General features: G+C 40.5%; 1 protein-coding gene across 1 annotated transcript in view; it reads left to right on the top strand.

Moving 5' to 3' along the window:
* Positions 1 to 24,344, top strand: part of SCUBE1 (signal peptide, CUB domain and EGF like domain containing 1) — a 4,299,807-nt gene that overhangs the window by 2,478,108 nt on the left and 1,797,355 nt on the right. The window contains exon 9 of the mRNA XM_044087300.1: positions 3,673 to 3,795. Coding sequence (XP_043943235.1) covers positions 3,673 to 3,795 — 123 coding nt within the window. The remainder of the gene's footprint in view (positions 1 to 3,672; positions 3,796 to 24,344) is intronic.

Genomic DNA, 24,344 nt, shown 5'->3' with positions numbered 1-24,344 from the left:
CAACTCACTGCACTCCCAGAAAATATGTTTCCAATTACCTCTTTCTTCCCTGTCACACCTCCAACATTTGCTGTCCTCCTGAGGAAAAATTCTCTGGAGTCTACTTGGGGTATAAAAATATCTATGTAAACATTTCCAAGAAAAAAATCATAAATCTTCTAAATCTTCTAAATGTTGTTGCATATTTGGGAGACATACATATATCCTCCCATTGTTTCTTTGTGAATTGCTTATCCAGTCTCTCTTCCCAATCCTTTCTAGCCTCCTCTGATTGATTCTTAATAGTTATCATGCAGTATTTTATATGTTGTACTAATTATTCCTTTTTTAATGGCAGCTTCTGTTCCATATTATATTAAAAACTCTACTAATGCTGGTCTTTTGTTTAGGACTCCCTGTTTCTTTCTCTTTGCCTATAGTCTGATATCATTCCTTGATAGAGAAGCCAATCACTAACCTGCAGTCCAAATAAATTCTTGGCTTCTTCCCATTCTGTCATATTTCCCTCTCTAGTTATTTACATCCAATAGCTTGGTTCCTTTGACAGTTTTCTCCAATAAATTCTAGTCCCCTCTTGCCTTTTGTCTGTATCCCTAATTGCAGTCATCCCTGTTGGCATAATCTCCTTTCTCCATTCCTGTGTTGGCTTAGTTCTTAGGATACTTTCTTCTCCTTTATAGATATAATATTCTGCATGATTATTGTTATTCTCCTTAAAGACCTGCATCCAAAATCTCAGTCTCTCCTTATTTCTTGAGCTTTTCCCCTGTTTCATCATTGTCCCTTTTCACTGTGAATTATAGTTTTCTGCTTGTGCGATGTATAGGAGCCTTATCAGTGTAGCTCGGAAATACCCCTTCAAATCGGGTAATCCCAGTCCTCCCTGTTCTACTGGAAGAATCAACTTTTCCCACTTCTTTCTTGCCATCTTCCTCTCCCTGGTAAAGTTCTTCAGGTCTTTAAGTGCTATCCACAACTTCTCCTCTGGTTGATAAAAATATGCTTGACCTGTTTTAAGACTAATGAGCCTAAAAACATTTTAACTGCTTGTATCTTACTATCCATATCCATATAACAAAGCTTTCATTTTCTCGGTTTTTGTATTATCTTTTGTTTAGTCTTTTCCCACATATCCTTAGCTGCCATACCAGAATCATTTTTAATCCATACTCCTAAATACTTCATTCTATCATGTCCCCATAAATATGGATATTGCTGAACCAATTAATATGTGGGTACATAATTTACCACTATTGCCTTTGTTTTAGCTTCATTAATTTTGTATCCCAAAAAAATTTGAAACTGTCTCAAAATGTTCCACAGCACTGTAATGTCTCTTTGTGGTTTTGTCAGGTATAAAATTATATCATTTACACAGCTAACCCAGGTAAGCAGCCCATGTACATAGGTGAGTTTAACAGTACCAAGGGTGCAAATCGACTGATTTAGATATGGAGGTCACTTCAGCTTGCTAAGAATGCAGGCTGTCCTAAATGGCCCACTTATGCCGAGTGGTTTAGCTGTTGGTTCATTAGTTAATGTGGTTTAGCTAAGTAGACCACCCTAGCTGAATTAGTCATGCATGCTGGTATACATGTTTGTGTCTTTGTTTGTGTCTTTCGGCTTTTCCCGGTTAGGGGTCGCCACAGCGGAACTCCGGTCCGCTAATGATTGGTAGTGGATTTTTACGTACCGGGTTACCAGCCCTGACACACAACCTTCAACGAAGGCACGCCCCATTTACGTATGCCTCCACACAGAAGACGCTCTAGCTGAGAATCGAATGGGACAACGTCTTGTTATGAGGCGACAACGCTACCGCAGTACCACCACCGTGCATGCTGGTATACATAAGAAACATAAATAAATCATCATAGCAGAGCTGAAGTACACAGGCTGATGTCACTGACATGGGAATAAATGATTAATATAGCTAAGCCAGGTATGTAGGTTGGTGTAACTGAGACGTGCATGTAGGATTAACTTAACTGAGCTAATTAATAAAAGCTACACGTAAAACCTAGCCAAACTAGCATTTTCGCTGTGTGATACCTTAAACCTCAATAAGAGAGGCCTATGAAATATATGCAAATGATCCCTTAAGTGTTTCAGCAACATGGTCATGACATTTTACTTTTTCTTTAAAAGTCTTTGTGGATACATTCAGGCCAATAAAGCTAAACTCCATTAGCTCTGGACATGCAAGTTTCAGCCTTCATATGACCTCATCAGCAGAGCATAAATGAATGTTTGGCTATAGTTTACAAACACAGGATCTATATGGCTGATGTCCATAACCATTAAAGTATCTGCAAAATTTCCCAACTAACACCCAAACCAAAGAATAAAAAGGCCACACAGACAAATCAATTAGTAAAAACTGCAAGAAAAACCTAGCCAAGCTAGAGTTTTCACTGGGTGATACCTTAAACCTCCTGTAAGAGAGATTCATGGGATATATGTAAATGACCCCTTAAGGACATCATGTCTCAGCAGTATGGCATATGAATGTCCATGACTTTTTTCTTATTCTTTTTAAGTCTTTGTGGATACATTCAGGCAAGTAAAGTCAAACCCCACTAGCTCTTGACATGCATGTTCAGCCGCCTTGTGACCTTGTAAGCAGAGCATAAGTGGAATGTTTGGCTATACTTTAGAAACACAGGGTCTGTAACTCAGCTAATGCAGGTTGATACAGCTCAGACAGGTATGCAGGTCAACTAGAACTCCATGCAACCATCTCCAACCAGTAAGTGTGCTTTAGGTTCGCAAATGTAAATCTATACATAATCTGTGTCAGTGATACACTATCTGATCTAGAATCAGCCTTTCATGTTCAATTTCCTGAATTGTTTCTCTGTAAGAGCAATGAAGAGCTAGTATTGTTTTTATTAATCGATGCAGTTGTTTTAAGTAGTCTGCATGCTGCTGTTACAAGCAATAAACATGGTAAATAAAATGTTTATTAAGTATGTTAAATGCAACAAAGCAGGAACAGACAGCTGACTAAAAGCAGATGTCACTGCAAATGATCTGATGAAAGTGGTGACATTAAAATGATCAAAAGACAAGGTTCTGGGAAGGAAGAACAGCATCTGAAGTTCCAGATTATTTTAAACCTTCAGTGACACTCTCATAAAAATGAATAGACTGCTGTGCCGGGGATCTAATGAGTTCCAGCAGAGATTATTATTCAGACCTTTTAATTAACCAAGCAACTGCTGTTGTAAGTCATTGTAATGGAGAAAAATAATGACAGTGCAAAACCCTAAAATAGTGTTTTGGCAGTAATTGTTAACATAAAGAAATGTTGCCTTTTATTCAGTTAAATGGAATTTTAAAGAAAACAGTAGGTAGGAAACATTAAGATTGTATGTATCATCAGAGAGATTAGGTGACTACTTCTGATTATTTATTGCAAATCAAGTAATGTAATAAAGTTAAATTGTAATTTTAATCACAGGAATTGTTCTTTTGCTGAAATCACACTGAAAGTTTTAATGAATTTTACCTCATTAACGGTTCTAGTAGTTACTGTGGAATAGATGTGCGATTTTCTTAAAGAGGATTGGTGTTTTACCTGGGACAAAAGTTTGCAAATCTGTTCACTTTATTGCTTATTATTTTGTTATTTTCTTTGGTTGCTAATGATATTTTCTTTTCCCTTACCAGATATTGATGAATGTCGAGTAAATAATGGAGGTTGTGATCATTTCTGCAGAAACACTGTGGGCAGTTTTGAATGCAGCTGTCAGAAAGGCTACAAATTACTTACTGATGAGCGGACGTGCCAAGGCAAGTTCATATTTTTGTTTACTCTAATAGTCTGTGAATTGTACTCATTTGCTAGGTATGCATTTTTTATTTAAAAGTGGAAAATGAATGGGTTGAAATCATGACGTTTCCAATAAAATGGTCTGCATTGTAAGAGTGAACATTTTCATATTGAGCAACAAAGAATGGTGTTTTTCAAGGTTTTCGTGAACTTTATTGAAGAAGCCCTGATGACTGTTTTATTTAATGACATTTTCACATGGCTTGGGCAGCATGCCATCAATGATGCTTAAGTTAACCACAGCATGGGTAGCCAGCAGATAAAGAAAATATTGTTCTGTAGTGGTTTTCTTTCTGTCCTCTCTAAATGTGAAGAACTCTGTTGTTTATTCCTGTCAGTAAATCTAAACTCCTGACATGACACAGGTTGCATAGTTTTTGGTAAAGAAAACGTAAGTGTCAGTTTTGGCATCTGTATATCATTTGACTTGTGTGTCCGCTAATCATGTGATGGTCAGCCATGCATATAGTTGCTTATTACACTATAATTCATTTAACATAATGTACTTTTCACTTAATGTTTTAAAGAGCTAACTGCTCTGAACCATTTTTACTAACAATAATTAGAGCCACAGAGTCCTTCTCATACAAAAAAAGCAATGGAATTAAATGGAATCCAAATAACTTTATTTTAAACTCCCAGCAGTGTAAACATTGCCTGTAGGTAGTTGTCACTGTTGAAGTGACACAGTGACTCCATGTATAAAAATGAGAGAAGGGCGGGTGTGGATGGATGGATTAAAGTTTTCAATAAAGATAATAACAGGTTTAGCATATAATATTTCAGCACTTTAGTCATATCATTGAGTAGTATTTAAATTCTAAACAGAGATTAAAAGACATGACTAGACAGTAATTAAAATAAATGACTAGACACTAAGTCTCAATTATAATCAAAAAAATTAAGATACCTTTGTAATTGTAAACTGAACAATTTATTATATGTATACATATCAATTGTTTTTTCTTTTAAATTAAATACTATACATTCATTCAAACTTCTTATAATAGTGTAGCTCAAGCTATTCCAAATAAGGTAATGAAATCATCACTTTATCATCTTTATATGTATCTTTATATTTCTCCAACACTAGATTCAGTTTAGGCCAATGTTTATAATTAATATTTTTCTGCTTATATTTCATCTTAACAACGTTCATTTCATTGTCATAAGCAGTAGTGGTTGTATTCAAGAACTCAGCTGAATTCAAGCAGCTCTGTACTCTCCATGTATTCTACAAGTAGTCATTCTTATTTTTGCATATTTGCATGCTGTATTCATTAGAGACAAAAGTATTAACTCACTAGGTACAAATCTGTCTTTTCAGGGGAGTCAGGGAAGTGCTGTTTGGCTAAGAAATGTTTCTAGTATCCCAAAGTTTGTGAATGGTGACTAAGGAACTGAAATGTTTACAGCATGAAGCATATCAGCAGCTCAGTTTACTATGTCTGCCCTCCTGAAACAGATAGAATAACTTAAGATGTTCATATTATGTATACGTGAAAAGCATATGTACATGTGGTATTTTCATTAATTCTGTTTATAATGGGGCTGACATACCCCTTATCCAGGTGGCGGTAAAGACAAACAGCACCCCCACCCTAAAATAGAATTAAATGAGAATACAGTTTACCAGTGTGACTGGTAAGAATGTCCATCCTAAAGCAGATGTAGTTCATTATGAAAGTCATATAACTGGCGTGACTTTGCTGTTCTCAAAACAATTTGGGTAGGAGGTAGGCATTGTAAAGTTAAAGTGATTTAGTCCTCTGTACTGAGCTGACAAGCTGTCTGTAAAATGTTATATACTGTAAACACAGATTTTTTTATATAAAGGTTAGGACAGAATGTGTGTGTGTATCCATGAAAAATTAAAACTGATTACAAGAGTGTCTCAGTATTTCACCATATGGGGTTACCAGCCACATATAAAGACAACAGTCTGTCTTTCTGTCTATCTATCTAGCTATCTAATGTCTTGTTTCTTTGTATAGCATAGTTGCAATATCTCTCCCCTGCTCCCACAGGAAGGCACACACACTTTATGCCACAACGGGCTTCTTTTTAGGTTATAGAGCTATTGCAAGTGCTTGTTATTTGTCTAAGTATTGTTAATATTTTATGCTGGGAGCCAGAATATGTGTAACTTGACTCAGGTGAACATGATGCAGCTAATCCAGACATCCTTCTCCCCTCTCCTTAATGAAGCTTAGGTCCCAAGTGCCACCATTGTGCTGAGTGCTTAAGCCTGAAGCCCATAACCAGGGGCCCACTTCAGAAAATCAGTACCTAACTGTAGTATAGCCTTTGGAATGTCATGTATATCATCTTGTACACTGGTATGCTTAATACATTGACTGTGTACTGCAGCATACTCTCACGTGTCTCCAGGTATAATTAATCAGCAGCTTCAGTATTCATGGAGAATGCACTAAAGTTGCCCGTAACAAAAACTTCACACTAACTCATGAAGGCCAAAGTGGCCCCCTTTATTAGGCTGTATAGGAGATAAGGGCTGTGTTTACCCCCAGGAAGAATGTACACACAAATCAGTAAAATAAATGGATCTACTGCCATGAAGCCACCGCCCTACTTTGCTAGTCCCGGCATAACTAGAGATGTCGCTTTCCGCCATCCTTCTTGCCTATTAATCCTCTCTGCTCTGTGTAATGCCCTACAGCTTGACTATATACCCAGCTACTCCAGTGACACACTGTATCAGCTGTGGGGAGGGTGGCTGCCATAAACCTATTACTTGTTTTTTGTAAGAGAACTCCCCTAAAAAATACTAACTGTGTCAGATTGCCATGCTGAATAGCAATAATAAGTGTCAAGCTCCCAGGTTTTCTCCACTGCACCATCAACCCATAGCTCCCCCTCTGATGCCTTTTGCTAAGGCTGGATCATTCAAGGAGTACAGAGTATATCACTGGAGTCCTCCACCACTAAAACCTATTCACAGTGGCCTTCATGTACTCTGGTGTACTTCTGTAGCACACATAGATAATTAATTTAGCAGTGATGTTAATGCATTACTTCATTTGTACTAAAAGCTGGTCGCAATACATCCCCACACTACTGCACCACTTAACTTACAGGAGCACAAAATGGATGTCACTGGAAACATATGCAGCCCAGCATGTATTTGCACATGTAGGGACCAGGATTTACCTTCCAGGAAATAAAGATAAGTAAGATATGAACCTCAAAATGTACTGTAACAGGATACTGACTATAAGCACAAACAGTGTTCCCCAAAATAATTAAACAAAAGCCATATCCACATAAACCACCCCAGGTGCTTCTTACAGGACTGAATGCAAAATTATTACAGTTCATAACCTTGTAAATAAAAAATAATTACTAAATTACTACTGAAGTGACATTGTAGTTTGAAGCCGCTAACAGCTACTTTGAATGTCAAAGTGTAATTAGGGAGTATGGAAATGGAAATCAGTGTTGTCATGTTCTTGTTGCTAAAAGGTTAGGCAGAGATAATAGACCAAGCCCTATAAATCTTGTAGAGACCATCTTTGAAAAAAATTCAACATGAAGAATACAGTCTGTATTCATCATCTGCCAGAATGTGTCTTCACAGAAACATAGAGGCAAAGTGTGATGAATAGTACAGTACTTGTAAGATGCAGGTCTAAATATTAAAAAAAAAAAACAGCAAGGCAGGCTTGCCTACTGTTTATAGTTAAAGTACTGCTGAGATAGGATATCATTATGTGTTGATCTAGCTTGAAAAGGATGTGATGTATTTATTTAAAATCAAACAAAATGAAAATAAAGTGTTCATGTCTGCAGGCTGTATACCAGGACAATTGGGCATTGTGTTAAAGGATAAATCCAATGATCTGATGTCAATTTTCATTCATCCTCAACTTATGGGTCCAGATCCAAGTTGAGGATGAATGCAAATGGACAACACAGATGGAACATTATGGTAAGTACATAACTTCTTTTTGTCTGTTTTCATCAAATTCAACCTTTGGGTTGTTGGATCCAGTCTGACCTTGGAACCTTCTTTTAAAGCTATGGATCTGAGGCTCTGACTCCTCCCCTACCCACAATTCCCTCCTCTCCACTGAATCATCTCAGATCTCTTTTGCCATCTGAATCTTCCAAATGTGTGTATTGTATGAAAACTATTTTTTTTCACAGTAAGTGAAACCTACTGTTTTGCCTTAATAATTGGTCTCCTCCTTAACTCTTTAGCTTAGTGTTGTAGATTTTATACATGTGTTTTAATATTCTAGGTATTTCCCATTGTAGTGAGTTATTTTTAGTGCTAGCCTTACTAAGTACATTTGTGGCAGTTTAAATTGTTATTAGATAGTTAACTGTTACAGTTGTTTTTTCTGTGTGGCTTTTTTTCTAAAGAGTTTAAGAAAGTGGTAGTCAAGTTCTTTATATAGTGTATTTTAGTGTGCTACAGTGAATGTTTTGTCATGTCAGAAAAAAAAAACAAGAGTTTAAGAAGTGCACTGCCTGTGGACACAACATTCCACCTCAAAACATGTAGTCTGTGTCTGTTGCTCAGGCTCTGCCCATCTAGAGATGTATTATGATGTTTGTGCTGTGCTTGGGTCTAGAGCCGCCATTCAAGGCAGGAAAGAGAAACTTATTTTGAAAGTGTTGTTTCCCTCTTAGACAGGGTCTTCTGCTTCTTTTCAAACCATGTTGATTACTCCAAGACCAACTTCAGCTTCACCAAGCGAAAAGATGGATTAAAAAAAGGAAAAGGAAAGGGAGAAGTTGAAAGAGAAACAAAGGGAGATAGATCAGGAGAAGAATATCTGAGAAAAGAAGATCCGAGGAGAAAAGATCTGAGAAATCCAGAAAAAGGTCCCCAGATCCAACAGATCTTTCAGGTTTGGCACCTAAAACTGCAAGGAAATTGGATCCACCAGCTATTCAGGTCTGATCTTCTTCACCTCAGCCTAGATTCTCCCTTGAGCCAGTGAGTCCTAGGCTCCATTCACCCATCTTGCTGGAGATAAGATACTCCAGATCTCTATCTGTGACATCATCATCAATTTTGGCTTTTTCCACCAGAAGTCTTACTGAGATGAATATACACCAAATAATGATGACATTTTTAAGGACAGAAATTCATCTGGGAGTTCTCCTGGTGCTGTCCCCATGGGGTGCTCTTGGTATGGGACCAGCTATCCTTTCCTTTTCTCTCCAGTAACAAACCACCCTTCATATCTGGTCCCCTGGAGTCCAGGCCCTCCCAGTGCATTTCAAGTCAGAGACGACAGCTTAAGGAACTTTGACAATGACAACATTCCAACATCCCTTACTCTCTCAACTCTGATTCTTTCAGATCAAGACAAGTCTTGAAACTGAAGTGTCAGTGCTGGGGTTCCGGTGGTAGAGTTGACTCCAAAGTTTTCAGAGCTATCTCTTCCTCTTGGGGCCTCTTCTGTATATATCTTAGGTATGAGATCTTCTTCGGAGCTGATGTCAATTAGCCCAGGGAAATTCCTGAGTCTTTTGATAAAGGGAACATTTCCTTTGCTCTGATCACTATGTTTGTCTGTGAGGCCTTTGAACAAATCTTGGCTGGACTGAGAAGTCAAGTTCTGCCTTTGGGTTCAGATTCATCCCAACTCCCAGTGGATCATTTGACTTATTTCTGTCATTCTGATCAATGGGGACAGTTAATACCTTTAGGCTTAGAGGATACTCGCCACTCGAGTTGCCATTCTTATTTAGACTTGTTTCCAGAGGTTCCATAGAGAGAACGTCATAGAAAGCAGATGTTCAAACAGAAGCACTTAGACTCTTTTCCAGAGTTTGTCACTGAAAACACTGATCTGGATGAAGACGAAAGTTCCCCCTAGATCCCCTTCTAGAAGATGTCACATTTTGTTTCATTCTGTAATTGAACAAACAGATTGGGGGTTGGTCCACCAAAACCCCTTCCCCAGATCGATCTCTGTTCCTCGAGAAATTTGGTACTGGCTCATCTGCACACTGATGCCCTTAAAAGGTCTTATGGCACAGCAGGCATGGAAGGTCCCTGATTTAATGGAAACAATTCCTAGTATCTTAGTAGCCCCAAACAACAGGAAACATTGGAGTAAAAGCCACCAGTAGATGCCATGGTAGTAGCAGCAACCACTAAAAAGGAACTGTTTGAGGAGAGTTTTTCTATCCATCCCCCTAACAGTGAGTCAAGGGCACTGTACACATTGGAGAAATGGAATTCTACTTCAGTGACTTTAGAACTTAGAGAACTGAATTACCTGGCATACATCTCACTTTTAGAGGGACCTAACCCTGGAGCTTTCCAAGTCCCTCTTGGGTAGCTTAAGCTGATGTTCAGAAAACAGTGGACACTCAACAGTCTACCAACTTGGCCATACATCCACTCTCCAATGCAGCCAGTGGTACAGTCAGAGCAGCAGGCACTGGCATGACCATGTGTTGGCATACCAGGATGTATCTTTGTGATTTCATGAAAGGCTTTAAGATATCCTTCATTAATGCGCCATTCAATGGTTCCATTCTCTTTGGACCAAAAGTTAAAGAAGCATTTAGTAGGAGTGAACAAGTCAATAAAGACTCTGTCTGCCATTGGAATCTGTTTCTCCACCTCACAGGGAACCTGTTCTAGGAATCAAAGGAGTAGTAAGAAGATATGGGTCAGAAAATCACAGGGTTATCATCAAGCCCCCCCCCCCTCCGAGACAGAGAGGGAGGTAACTGGAATGGACATCTCCCCAGGGACAAAAGTGGACTTGCATAATAAGGGCTTTCATGGCTCTTTCCATGGGAAACTTTATCAATGCTCCTGAAGTGTTACCAGACTACTGCACTCAGAAGGCAGTTAGAGGGCACTTATCCTTACATCCACAAACCTGGCAAAACATTTAATTGGATTTCTGGGTGCTAAGGATAATCACCAGAGGCTATATTATTCCATTTTCTTACACTCCAAAAGAGGAAACTAAGGATTCCTGACATTCTACCCAGTCAGTATGACATGCAGCCACAAAGGTTTCAAAATTGCTAGAAAAAAAGGATCATCCAACAGGATCCCAGAGACCAGTTAGGATCTGGAGTCTATTCCAATTTCTTTTTAGTTCTGAAAAAGTCAGGGGCCTCAGGTGTATTTTGGAGGTATATATTATAACCGTAAAACCTCACATATGCAAATACAAAAACGTCAGCACATATTGAGTGAACTGCGAAAACACCGAACGTCCTGAGCCACGAAATTCAAAATGTTGAATCGGCATAGTTGGCCAACCTCACCACCCACTACGTACTACCTACCCAAACAAAATAAATAATCCACATACATACACTTAACAAAACCCTACTTCTAACCCTAAGCTAAAGCTTACATATATTACTATGTATGCACTTACCTTAACCTGCACCCTAACCCTAAGGTCCGTAACTATTGCACACTTACCTTAAGGAGATATACCATAGAAGGGCCAACTGTGATGATTCGACATTTCGAATTTCGCACTTCAGGATATTAGGTGTTTTTGTGGTTCTCTCAATATGTGTTGACGTTTCCATATTTGTGTAACTGCGGTTTCGTGGTTGTAATAGGTAACCGTATTTTGGATGTCAGCTATCTCAATCAACTTGTGAAACAGACAAAGTTCCAAATGGTGACAGTACAGTCCATATTACCTCTATTGAGGAGGGATGAATGGATGTGCTGTATAGATCTCCAGGGTGTCTGTTATCACATAAAGATACAGAGGAGATCAGGAGATTTCTCTGTTTCCAGCTGGGAGTCAATCAGCTTCAGTTCAGAGCACTGCCATTTGGTCTCATCACAAGCCCCTACCCCTAGTGCTTACAAAGGTTATGACAGTGGTAGCAGCTCCTCTCCAACTGCAAAGGATCCTGCTTCTAGGGATCTGCCAGTATAACATCAGACCCCATTACTCCTCCCTGTACAGTTACTAAGGATCACAGTCAGTCAATCTGAAAGCCAGCTGTCTCCTACACAGCAAACAGAATTTATAGGATGCCACATCAACAAGATCCTTCAAATAATTGCCATACTTCCAGACACCAGATTACTATCCATACACCTAGTGGCCTCTCAGGTTATTCAGCAGTCTCTTCCTCCAGTAAGGTTGATTCTTCATCTGCTAGATTTGATAGCCTTCACTGTTACACTTATGTGGTATCTTGTCAGAGAAATTAGTATATTACAATGATCTCTTTCAGTTCATTGGTCACAAAGTCTACACCCACTCCATGCCAAGATTTGCCTCACTCAAATTTGCAGCAATCATATAAAATGGTGGATAACCTCTGCATCAGTATAGGAAGGAAGAATCTTTTGTCCATCAGAACTCTGGGCCACAGTAACCACAAATGCTTCCTTCCTGGGGTGAAGGGGCAGGGCATTTCCAGGGAAAGATGTTTCAAGCTACTTGGTCACCCCTAGAGGCCAACCTTCACATCATTATCTTGTAGATAAGGACAGTTCTCCTAGCATTGCAGGCTTTTTCAGGACTGCCTCCTATGGGTGTGATATCCTTCCAGATGGACAACAGGACAGTGGTCTGGTACATCAATAAACAAGGGGAACAGTATCATGTCTACTTTGCCAGGAGGCCATGAGAGTGTGGCAGTGGACAATGTCTTTCCATCATTTTTGATAGCAACACACAACCTGGGGACATCAAATGTACCAGTGGACAAGTTGAGCAAGTCATTTCTACTGCTAGGAAGACAATGACAGCAAATTTTCAGCCATTGAGGCTGACTTTGCTGTGACCTCTTTGCTTCATATATGAACAACAGCAAGTGCAGCAATTACTTTGCCCTAATACCTGCACAGGAACAATCACAGAGGAATACTCTAGTTCACAATTGCCCCCCTGTTATCCTCTATGCCTTCCATACCTTTTTTGATGACATTCATTCAGAAAGCCAGAAGGTGCACGTGAATTTCATTGCTCCATTTTGGCCCCAGCAGGTTTGGTTCCCCTTCCTTTGGCCTCATTTGATACATCCTCCTTGGGTACGGGACCACATTCCAGACCTCCTGACTCACCCATCTAGATTGCCTCTGCTGGATGTAAAAACCCAAAAGCTGACCACATGGTTCATCCATTTCTGACAATGGCCAGAAATGCCAGGCTATCTTCTTCGGTGTTCCACATTATTTCTGCTTTTCAAAAACAGTCAACCAAAAAGATATATCAAATCAAATGGAAACATTTTTCTATTTGGTTTTCCTCAAAAAGATTAGATCCTTTTTCTGCTCCTCTTCCATCAGTGTTAAATTTCCTGTCAGAACTTTCTCAGAAAGGATCCAGCTTCTCCAATATCGAGGTGCAGATAGCCACCTTATCAAATATTCACATAGGGCATAATGACGGCTCTTTAGATTCTCTTAAAATACCCAAACCCTTTAAAAAGGATGCTTTCTTCCTCAGGCCATCAATCAGGGATCCAGTTCCTCCATGGACATCACTATCATGCTTCAAGCCTTGATGCAATAATCCTTTGAACCAGCAGCTTCAGTAGACTTCAAGTATCTCTCATGGAAAAACATTTTGTTGTTGTAATTACATCCACTAGATGGATCTCTAAATTACAAGCACTGTCTTGCAAGCTACCATATCTCATTTTTCATAAAGACAGAGAGGCCTTAAGAACTAATTCTTCCTTCCTACCAAAGCGTTTAACCCTACATACCAAACCAAAATCCCATTCCACAAGAGCAGTAGCTGCTTCTATACCATACATAAAAAGAATTGCATCCATGACATTTGTGCAGCAGCAACATGGTCCACAGTTCACTTTTTTGTATCCCATTACAAATTGGATGTGCAGTCCAGAACATGTTCCTCCTTTGTTTCCACTGTTCTCAGGAATGTCCTTCTTTGATGCCACCCAGAAGACTTTTGCAGCTTGTGAATCTTTTCCAGAGGTTAATTTGGATGAAAATAGACATCATTGGATAAGAAAGCTATGTACTTACCGAAATGATAGATCCATGTTGTCTCATTTTCATCCTGTTCAGCATCCTTTCCTCCTTCCCCTTTCCAGTATTGCCATTGACAGCTTCTAGTGACCAGGAAGACTTCACCTAAGACTGTTAATTTTTTGTTTGTACCTTAGTGTGGTACTAACATGTTTCTGAGACACTTAAAGGTTTATTCAATTATAGAAAGGAAACACTTTTTAGATACAAGTCAGCAAACTTGATCTGAGGTAATTCAATAGAGAGGAGAGAATTATGGGTAGGGAGAGGAATCAGTCCCTCAAATCTACAGCTTTAGACAAAGGTGTCAAGATCAGATCTGATAGGATCCAACAACCAAAAGGTTGAACCAGATGAAAATGAGACAACACAGGTATATCATTATGTTAAGTGCATAACTTTCATTTGTCCTTGCTTAGCACCATAATGTAGCAGAATGATAACTTCTTCCTTCTTGGCGATGTAAGATTCCGTGATGATACAGTAGAATGAGCATGACTTGCATAGTTCTACTTTTCCTGTGGGATGTGGAAAATAGTTGCTATTGTATATGCCCTTTCTTACCAGTAGAGTATTCAGGGTGCAATTCCATGACTCCTGTCTGTTCTAAATCACCAGCTCTCCTGTCTGCAGCAGTGGGAAAGAGCTCCAGAATTCCAGATAAGGCAGGTGGGATCACCCTCTTCCTGCTACTCCTAGTGGTCTTTTTTCTTTTCATGTTGGTATTTACATACTTTTGTTGAAACAGTCCTAAGATAAGAGTGACACTGTCATGAAAAGTTGGCCTGATGTGACTGAATATTTATCCCTGTGTGCTACAGAGGTGGTTTGGCTATTGGATCATTAACAGCTTTCTGTGCATTGGCGTGTAAGTTAAATTCTCATCTAGTGTAGCTGGCCTGTTGCACTTGCTTCACTCTTGAGTTTAAAATCTGTTTTTTGGGAGGGGGGATTGTGTCATCTTCTTAAGTTTATATATTAACTATGTAAACTCTTTTGTATGTATTTTACCCCTGATTTTGTCTGAAAAGCAGTCCTTTGAACTGGCACCCTTTTTCATTTAGGTAAGACCTTTTCCATTACACTTCAAGAAGCTTTTTGTTGCTCCCCTTTTATCTGCTGTGTGTGTATTCTTAGTTTTCCTTTTAGCCTGGATAGCCTTTCTGCTTTTCACCAGGTGGAGTCACACTTAACATTCTTTCATGTCTTTTATTTCATGTTATGTAAATATCTGCGTGATGCCCGTGCACTAGCCCAGTAATCAAGGAGCCTCAATCCTCCCCACTAGCACTAGTGAGGGGAATGCACATTGGTGGGATAACAAGTACACACATAGTAAAGTACAATTTCCCTTAAGAGCACACAGAGATCACAGTCAGTCTGGGGCTGGTTTCTTCCTTTCTCTCCAAATCCCCAATAAGACCCCCACTGGCACAGCTATAGGGTCCAGATCTCAGCGTAGTGGTCAAACTAAAACCTCCAGCACCCTCTTTGTCCAACCACTGCTTCGTGTCCCGACCAGGTAGCTGACACACACACACACACACACACACACACACACACACACACACACACACACACACACACACACATTTTAAGATTTGATTTAGATACAAACACACAGACACTCCTGTGGAAGGCTGGCACAGGTTCTCCAGCTATGCCCCCTTTCTACCCTGATTATAAGGTAGTACCAACTGCCACCAACCACTATTAGCAGCTACTATAAGGCCCTTCCCAAAGGGTGACCAATTTCACTGTGTAATATTACTGTTATCTAGATAGTATGTGTGCCGAACAGCAAGACTATTGGAGTGGCTTGGACAGTATCACCAAATACATGCAATGTACTCTAAGAGCTTAAATTATCTCTACATAAAACAGCCACAGTTGAAAGGTTTAAAAATATTTAATAATAAATAATACAAACACAAGACAAATGTCATCAATTCAACACAGTGCTAATCAAGAGTTCAGAAATCACAGGAACTTTAAAACAATATTGTAGGATAGTCTGACATAAATATAGAAAACAGACTAATCTGGCTAAATTCCTATCTAACTCTAAGATAAATCACTGTTCAAAAATGTTACTTACATACAGAGCAAGCAAGTGCTGGTGAGATGTTGTCAGATCTAGATCAATATACAAAATGCTCAGTCTTTCTGAGAAAGTCTTAAATTGATAACACCCAATACTGCTGAGTCATTTCACATTACATCATTTTTATCACGTCTCCTTTAGTTCCCAGGCTAACAGAAACTCAAAATGTACATTTCTTTGTAAGCTGCACCTGGCCAGGAAGCCACATCAATAAAAGGCACTTTTACATGTAAAATCTAGCAATTATCTCTGTCTTAAAACAGTAGAAAGAATTTGCTGGTCCAGACATCCTGTCTCCAAGCTTGAGATCAAACACAGTTCTAAGATTCCTTATGTAACAACTTTCCTCCAGCAGGGTGCACTGTGGTGACATTTTTGAAGCTCAATACAACATATAGTTTAATCATAACACATAGTTCTCTTTACATTTGTAAAACAAGCTTGTGGATTATATTATTTACAAATGACAGAATTATTTACAAAATTCCATCTAGCTAGGCTGGCAGCCTTCACATATCCCCCCCTCCGAGAACTCAAGCTAGTTTTTCAAGTGACCCTTGAGAAACATTGCTTGAGAGGGTTAGATCTATCTAAGTACATCTTACCTCATCCCCTGTCTTGAGATCCCATCTGCACTGGCATTGCTAACCCCACTACTGTGCTGCGCTGACATATATGCTTGCCACCCCAGGCTCCATCTTAGCAGCTTGGCATTTTGCTGGCTGGCTCAGTGTAACCATGTTAGGGGATTGTGATCTGTAACTACAGTGAATTTTCTTCCATATAGATAAGGCTGAAGTTTCAGCAGTGCCCACACTAGGGTTAGACATTCCTTTTCTACAGCTGCATAGCATTCCTCCCTGGGTTGGAGCCTATGACAGAGATAAACCTCTGGGTGCTCTTTTCCCTCCGAAGTCTGGCTATGTACAGCCCCCACCCCATGGTTCAAAGCATCCATGCTGTAATCTGGACTGGCTAACACAGGGGGTCCTCCCAAAGCTTCCTTAAGCTTCTGGAATGCCTCTTACATGCTGTGATCCACACTACCTTATCTGGCCTGTATTTCCTTGTCAGGTCTGTGAGGGGAGCAGCTATGGTACTATAACTGGGGATGAACTTTCTGTAGTACCCTGCTGTCCCTAAGAATGCCCTCATCTGCTTTTTGGTAACAGGTGCAGGCCATGCCTGAATTGCTTCCACTTTAGCAGGTTCTGACCTCCTGCTCCTGCTAGGATATGATCTATCAGCCTCTGGAAAGTTGCTGGGGCATGTTTCATCCCAAAGGACATCTTTATGAACTCATACAAGCCAAAAGGTGTCACAAAGGCTGACATCTCTCTAGCACTGGGAATCAAGGACACCTGCTAGCAACCCATGGTAAGATACTTAGCCCCCCCCCTCAGCTGCTCTAGGGCTTCATCTGACCTAAGCATGGGGTAAGCATCTGACTCTGTGCCACTATTTAATTTCCTGTAGTCCACACACAGAATATGGTTCTGCCATCCTTCTTTGGCACCAGCACCACTGGGGAGGCCAGGGACTGTTGGACTCTTGAATTACCCCTAGTTCCAACATTTCCTGCATCTCTTCTCTCAGAGTCTGTTTGACTCTCTCAGGCACCCTATAAGAGGCCTGTCTAATAGGCCTTTGGGGTCCTGTATCCACCTGGTGCTGCACCAGGTGGGTACACCCTGGTTCCCAGTGAACATGTCTCCAAAATCCTGCAACACTGCTTGGATTTCTCGAACCTGGGTAGCAGATAGCTACTGGGACATTGCTACCCCTTCCACTGAGGTGTCAGTCTGAGCCTCACTGTGAGTAGATCAGTCACCAGATCTCCCTCAGACTCTTCCTGCAATCCACTGCAAGTAATCAGCACAACAGCCTCCCTATCATGGTAAGGTTTCATCATGTTAACATGGTACAGTTTGTGCCTCTGTCTCCTGCCTAGCAGTTCTACCATGTAGTTAACATCCCTGACCTTCCTTACCACCTTGTAGGGTCCCTCCTAGGCTGCTTGCAGCTTGTTATGTCTGACAGGAATGAGAACCATTACCTGCTGCCCTACAGCATATTCTCTAGTTCGAGCATTCCTGTCATACCATACCTTATTCTGCTGTTGGGCTTCTACCCGGGTCTCCTGGGCCAAGTCCATGAGTTCCCTGAGCCTTGTCCTGAGGTTTAGGACATATGCCACAACAGACTCCTTGTGAGATTCACACTCACCCTCCCACTCATCTAGAATTAAGTCTAGATGTCCTCTCACCCTATGCCCATACAGCAACTTAATGGGTGAAAAACCCGTAGATTCCTGAGGAACCTCTCTGTAAGCAAACAACAGATGGGGAAAATATTTGTCCCACTCCCTCATAAAATAGTGTGCAAATGCCTGTAGCATGGACTTGAGTGTAGAGTTTAACCTCTCAACAAGACCATTAGTCTGAGGATGGTAGGGATTGTCTTTAGGTGCTTCATCCCACAGTACTTCCACAGACAAGCCAGCAGGTCTGACATAAAATTGGCACCTCTGTCAGTCAGTATTTCTTTTGGGAAACCTACCCAGCTGAAAATATGTAACAAAGCATTTGCCACCTTTTCTGCCTCAGCGGAGAACAAAGCCACTGCCTCAGGATATCTTGTATCATAATCTACTACCACTAGGATATACTTTTTCCCTGTGTAACATGAGGTACTCAGAGGCCCTACAATATCCATAGCTACCCTCTGAAATGGCTCCTCAGTCACAGGCAAAGGCATCAGAGGAGCTCTCACCTTGTCTCCTGCCTTGCCTACCTTTTGGCACTGCTCACAGGTCCTGCAGTAGCCAGTTACATCTCTGTAAATTCCAGGTCAATAGAAGTTCTGCATAATATGTCTTTTTATACATTTTATGCCCATATGACCTGCAAAGGGAATATCATGGGCTATGGCTAGAACCGCCAGACGGTAGGCTCTAGGCACTACCATCTGCTGTATTCTCTCACCTTCTAGCCTTCTCTCTCAGGGGTCCACTCTCTATATAGTAACCCTTTGTCCCAGTATACAAAATCCCCCTTCCCTTGAGAATCAGGCACCTCACTAGCCACCTCTCTCAGGCCTTGTAATGTAGGGTCTGAGAGCTGAGCCTGTCTCAACTCTCTCTTTGTAACCCTTCCCAGCACCCCTTCCACATGAAGTCTGGCATCCTGTGACAGCGGTGCCTCACTGTTAGCCTAGGTACTACTACTCACCTCTACTTTTGCAGTCCCTCTGTCCAAGGGAACATCAGTACCCACAAGCAGCTGTGACTCACCTTCAGTCTCACTGCTACAGGGCAGCTCCCTCCCTGAAGTAACCACCTCACCAGTCCTGGCTGCAAGTGTGCGGTTTGACTGGGTCTCCCCCAGGCTACCAGACCCACAAGCATGTCTCCACCCCTGACTGCATGTAACTGCATTAAAACATGGTACTGCCTCATCAAAATCCTTCCATATCAGGACATCTGCATGGTAGTTTGGTGCCCCTGTTGTCTCAAGACAACTTACTATTGGCATTTTGTCTTTCCCACTTACTGTCTCTCCCACTTTTTGTTCCCCACCTTGCCTCTGTGGACATCTGTATGCCACATGGCCCCACTAGTTGCATTCAAAACATTTAACCCTAGGTCCTGGACATTATCAGGACATCTGCAGGATGGTAGTGTGGTCCCCTGTTGTCTCAAGACAACTTACTATTGGCATTTTGTCTTTCCCACTTACTGGCTCTCCCAACTTTTGTTCCCCACCTTGCCTCCATGGACATCTGTATGCCACATGACACCACTAGTTGCATTCAAAACATTTAACCCTAGGTCCTGGATGTGTACCTGGACTAGTGGCTTCCCCTGCTACTGGCAGATTCTGTTGGGGCAGTCCGGGCTGCCATCATGGGTTCCATTAGACCCATGAGCAGTACTGAGTGTCCCTTTCCTGTGCAGTGATGCCCTACGTGCTAGGTATAGGTCTCACTTCTTCCCCAACTCATCTGAAATAGCACATTGTCTATCAGCTAGCCAGATCCTCATGTCCTCAGGCAAAGGGCTAAGGCCTTGCTCTCTCACCAAAAATTCAGCCAGACCTTCAAAAGTGGTGACCTGACATCAACTCACCCACCTATGAAAATAAGTGCTTAGTTAAGCAACATATTCACAGACACTTTCATCTGCCTTGTGTCTATGCTCAGAAAACTTTTTCCTATAAGCTTCAGGTGTTGGCTTAAAAAATTCTAGCAAACAATTCTTAACAGCAGTATAATCAAAATATTCATGAACAGAGAATTTAGGCAACACAGTTACAGCTTTACCATGGAGTAAGGGGGTCAGGAACCATACACAGAGCCTTTGGACAACATCATACTGTTTACAAACCCTCTCAAACATATGAATGAAACTATCAAAATTATCCCCCTTTGTAAACTTTGGAAGAAATTTACAGATCTTTTGTGGTTCTGGGGTCCAGATACTCCCTTCCCCATGACCTCCATGACTCTGACGAAGAGTCAGCCTCTCCTTTTTGTGCTACCTCTGCCTCTCCTTCTCCGCAGCTACCAGGCGTAGCAGTTTCTCATTCTCCTCAGCCTTTAGACGTCTCAGTCTCAATGCTGCTTCTGTTTCCAAATGCCTGTACTCAAGTCTCTTTAGTTCCAGATGGATTTTAAAGTCTTCTGCAGAAAGGTTGAGCTGTCCATTCTCTGAGTGTTGTACATCTCCAAGGACAGTCTGATCATCCTCCTGGTTGCTATTCTATGATGCAGCTGTGACCAAAGCTGCAATCATGTGTGCTTTAGTCAGGTTTCCATACACCAGTCATTTAGCCTGGCACATCTCAGCCAACTGTCAGCTTACTGTACTCCTCTGCTGACATGCTTGCTTGCTTGCTCTCCCTGATTAACTAAGCTAACAAAAGAAACAAAACAATTGTGATCTGAACTCTGAATATTCACTGCATGGCTGATTTAGAGTACTAAAACACCTTCAGTGATCACTGTACACAAGCTACAGGAATTCACTATCCATACCACTACAAGCCAATTAGTTTGTGATGTGGCTAACTCACCACTATCAAACAATTATTTATTTATTTATTTATTGCAGTTGGTTTACCAGGATAGTCCATTGGGCCATAAAGAACCCGTTTTCAATGGAGTCCTGGGGAGAAAAGCTCCAAAAAAAAACAAAATGTACATTCAACATTTGACAGTGACAATCTAGGTACAGAGAGTTGTTAATACAATGTAGGCAGAATAAAAGTAAAACTAATCAGATATAGAATAGCAGTCATAACAGTTAATACAATGGGAAGAAACATGCTAGTAATAGAACAAATGAAAACATTAATACAGATTAGAGAACAAGCATAGTAGCTAAATAAAGTAAGATATGATATTGAAGGACATTAAGTAGAGTTAGTTATGTGGGGTGGGAGCAAGAGCATTCCCACTGTGATGCTAGGTGTAAGAAAAGAGACTTTTTGAAGGTAGAGTGGTTAGAGGTGGTGCGGATGCTTGGTGGTAGGGAGTTCCAGAGGTGAGCGAGGCTGAAGGAAAGAAGGTTTTTGCCTGGGGGATGAGTAAATTTATGCACTTCTAGCAGATTTTGATTATTAGACCTTAGAACTCTGTTAGGTAGGTGCATTTTAAAGGCAGAGGAAAGGGAGGGACAGATGGAGGGGTTTAGAATAAGCTTATGGGCTAGAGTTAGTTGAGTGTAAGTTAGTTGATTGGGAAGTTCTAGCCATTTTAGTTTATGGAGGGAGAGACAGTGGTGAGCGGAAGACTTATAGCTGGTGGCAAATTTTGCAATTTTGTTATAGCAGGAGGTAAGCTGTTTTTTTAACAAGGACTGAAGATTAGTTAGTAGTGGGGCGCCATAGAGAAGGGAGAAACAATTAATATATGATGTGGATATCCCACCACTGTCAAACAATTAATATGTGACACCCGTGCACTGGCCCATTAATCAAGGAGCCTCACTCCTCACCACTAGCACCAGTGAGGGGCGTGCACATTAGGGGGATAGCAAGTACACACACAGTAAAGTACAATTTCCCTTAAGACCACACAGAGATCACAGTCAGTCTGGGACTGGTTTCTCCCTTTCTCACTAGAGCCCCAATAAGACTCCCCACTGGCACAGCTGTAGGGTCCGGATCTCAGTGTAGTGGTCAAGCTAAAACCTCCAACACCCTCTCTGTCCAGCCACTGCTTTGTGTCCCTGCCCAAGTAGCTGACACAAACACACACACACACACACACACACACACACACACACACACACACACACACACACACTTTAAGATTTGATTTAGACACAAACACACAGACACTCCTGGGGAAGGCTGGCGCAGGTTCTCCAGCTATGCCACCTTTCTGCCCCAACTATAAGGTAGTACCTACTGCCACCAGCCACTATTATCAGCTACTATAAGGCCCTTCCCAAAGGGTGACCAATTTCACTGTGTAATATTACTGTTATCCAAATAGTAAGTGTGCCGAACAGCAAGACTGTTGGAGTGGCTTGGACAGTATAACCAAATACATGCAATGTACTTTAAGAGCTTAAATTATTTCTACACAAAACAGCCACAGTTGAAAGGTTTAAAAATATTTAATAATAAATAATATAAACACAAGATAAATCTCATCAGTTCAACACAGGAACTTTAAAACAATATTGTAGGATAGTCTGACATAAATATAGAAAACAGCTAGACTTATCTGACTAAATTCCTATCTAACTGTAAGAGAAATCACTGTTCTAAATATTACTTGCATACAGAGCAAGCAAATGCTTGTGAATTGTTTTCAGATCTAGATCAAGATACAAAATGCTCAGTCTTTCCCTCTGAGAAAGTCTTAAATTGATAACACCCAGTACTGCAGAGTCATTTCACATTTTATCATTTTTATCACTTCTCCTTTAGTTCCCAGGCTAACAGAAACTCAGAATTTACATTTCTTTGTAAGCTGCACCTGGCCAGGAAGCCACAGCAATAAAAGACAATTTTACATGTAAAATCTAGCAATTATCTCTGTCTTAAAACAATAGAAAGACTTTGCTGACCCAGACATCCTGTCTCTGAGCTTGAGATCAAACACAGTTGTAAGATTCCTTACTTAACAGCTTTCCTCCAGCAGGGTGCACTGTGATTACATTTTTGAAGCTCAGTGCAACATATTATTTAATCATTATATTAATATTTACAAATGACATAGAATTATTTACAAAATTTTATCTAGCTAGGCTGGCAGCCTTCACAATCTAATATTACATTATCCTTCTCAGCTTTTAGGTAATTTACACGTTGTGGAATGGAGCCAGCAATTTCTTAACTACTGTGTTCACACCAGTACTAGAGTGCCTTCCTTCTCCCATAATGCACTTGCACTCTCACAACCTCCTGGATCTCATTTGCCAACTTCTGCTTCAGCCATGATCCTAAAGCTGTCTTTAAAAATTAATCAGATAAGTCTGTGTCTCCTATTGATACTCAACATTTAGACAGAATCTATTTTTTTTCTTCACTTTTAATTTTTTTATAGTAAACATAAGTAAAAAAAGTTAACAGTAATAGTAAAACATTATTTTTTTGTTTTTAATAATCTCTCTCTCTCTCTCTATATATATATATATATATATATATATATATTTGGCTTCCCCCTTCACTCCCGGATTAGCTGAGGCCTAATTCTGCATATTGCAAACATTTTTCCATTGTTTAATTATGTTTTTTTTTTGTGTGTGTGTGCGTATCGTGCTTCTTGTAGCTGTCTATATTACCTTGTCATGTTGGTGGTGATTTGCTGTATTGGATGTAATTTTTGAGACAGAAAAAGTTTCAGGCTGTAAAAAGTATGCCAAGTTTGAGCACAATGTTCCAACCCAGGACACACATGGCCTTTACGGCACATTCCTGGGTCTGGTGTACCTTTAAGCCTTGTAAAAATCTGTGCAAGACCTTTGGCCTCATTCCTTTCTTGAACATGAAATAAACTAATACTTGCAAGCTTTCTCCCTTCTGACTCTGGAAATAGGCCAAATTACATGAAAAATGAAAGGAAAAAGGAGAGAAAGAAAGAGAAGGGAAAATGAAAATATGAAGATCTGATGTCCATCTCATTATGCATCACAAACTGGTCTTCGGATCTGTCCTGAGATCCAACTTGGCCATTTCTTCCAGACATACAATCCGAGTCTCAAACTCCTCTTTCTCCTATAATGCCTCACTCCTCTTCAGACCCTCAGATCTTGTTCACTGCCTTCCAGCACAGACGTGACTCTTAGCCTCATTTCAGCTAAGTAAGAATTGTCCTTTGTTTCTGTAATCTTATTAGCACTTTTTTCTCTCCTAGTTAATTTATAGCCTTTTTGTATCTGTAGTGTTAACCTCCCCTCATTTGTAATG

This window comes from Protopterus annectens, chromosome 11.part0 (genome assembly GCF_019279795.1).
Source record: "Protopterus annectens isolate FY-2018-M chromosome 11.part0, PAN1.0, whole genome shotgun sequence".
NCBI lineage: Eukaryota > Metazoa > Chordata > Ceratodontiformes > Protopteridae > Protopterus > Protopterus annectens.
Note: the sequence above shows the minus strand (reverse complement) of the source record. Positions and strands in the feature narration are given on the sequence as shown.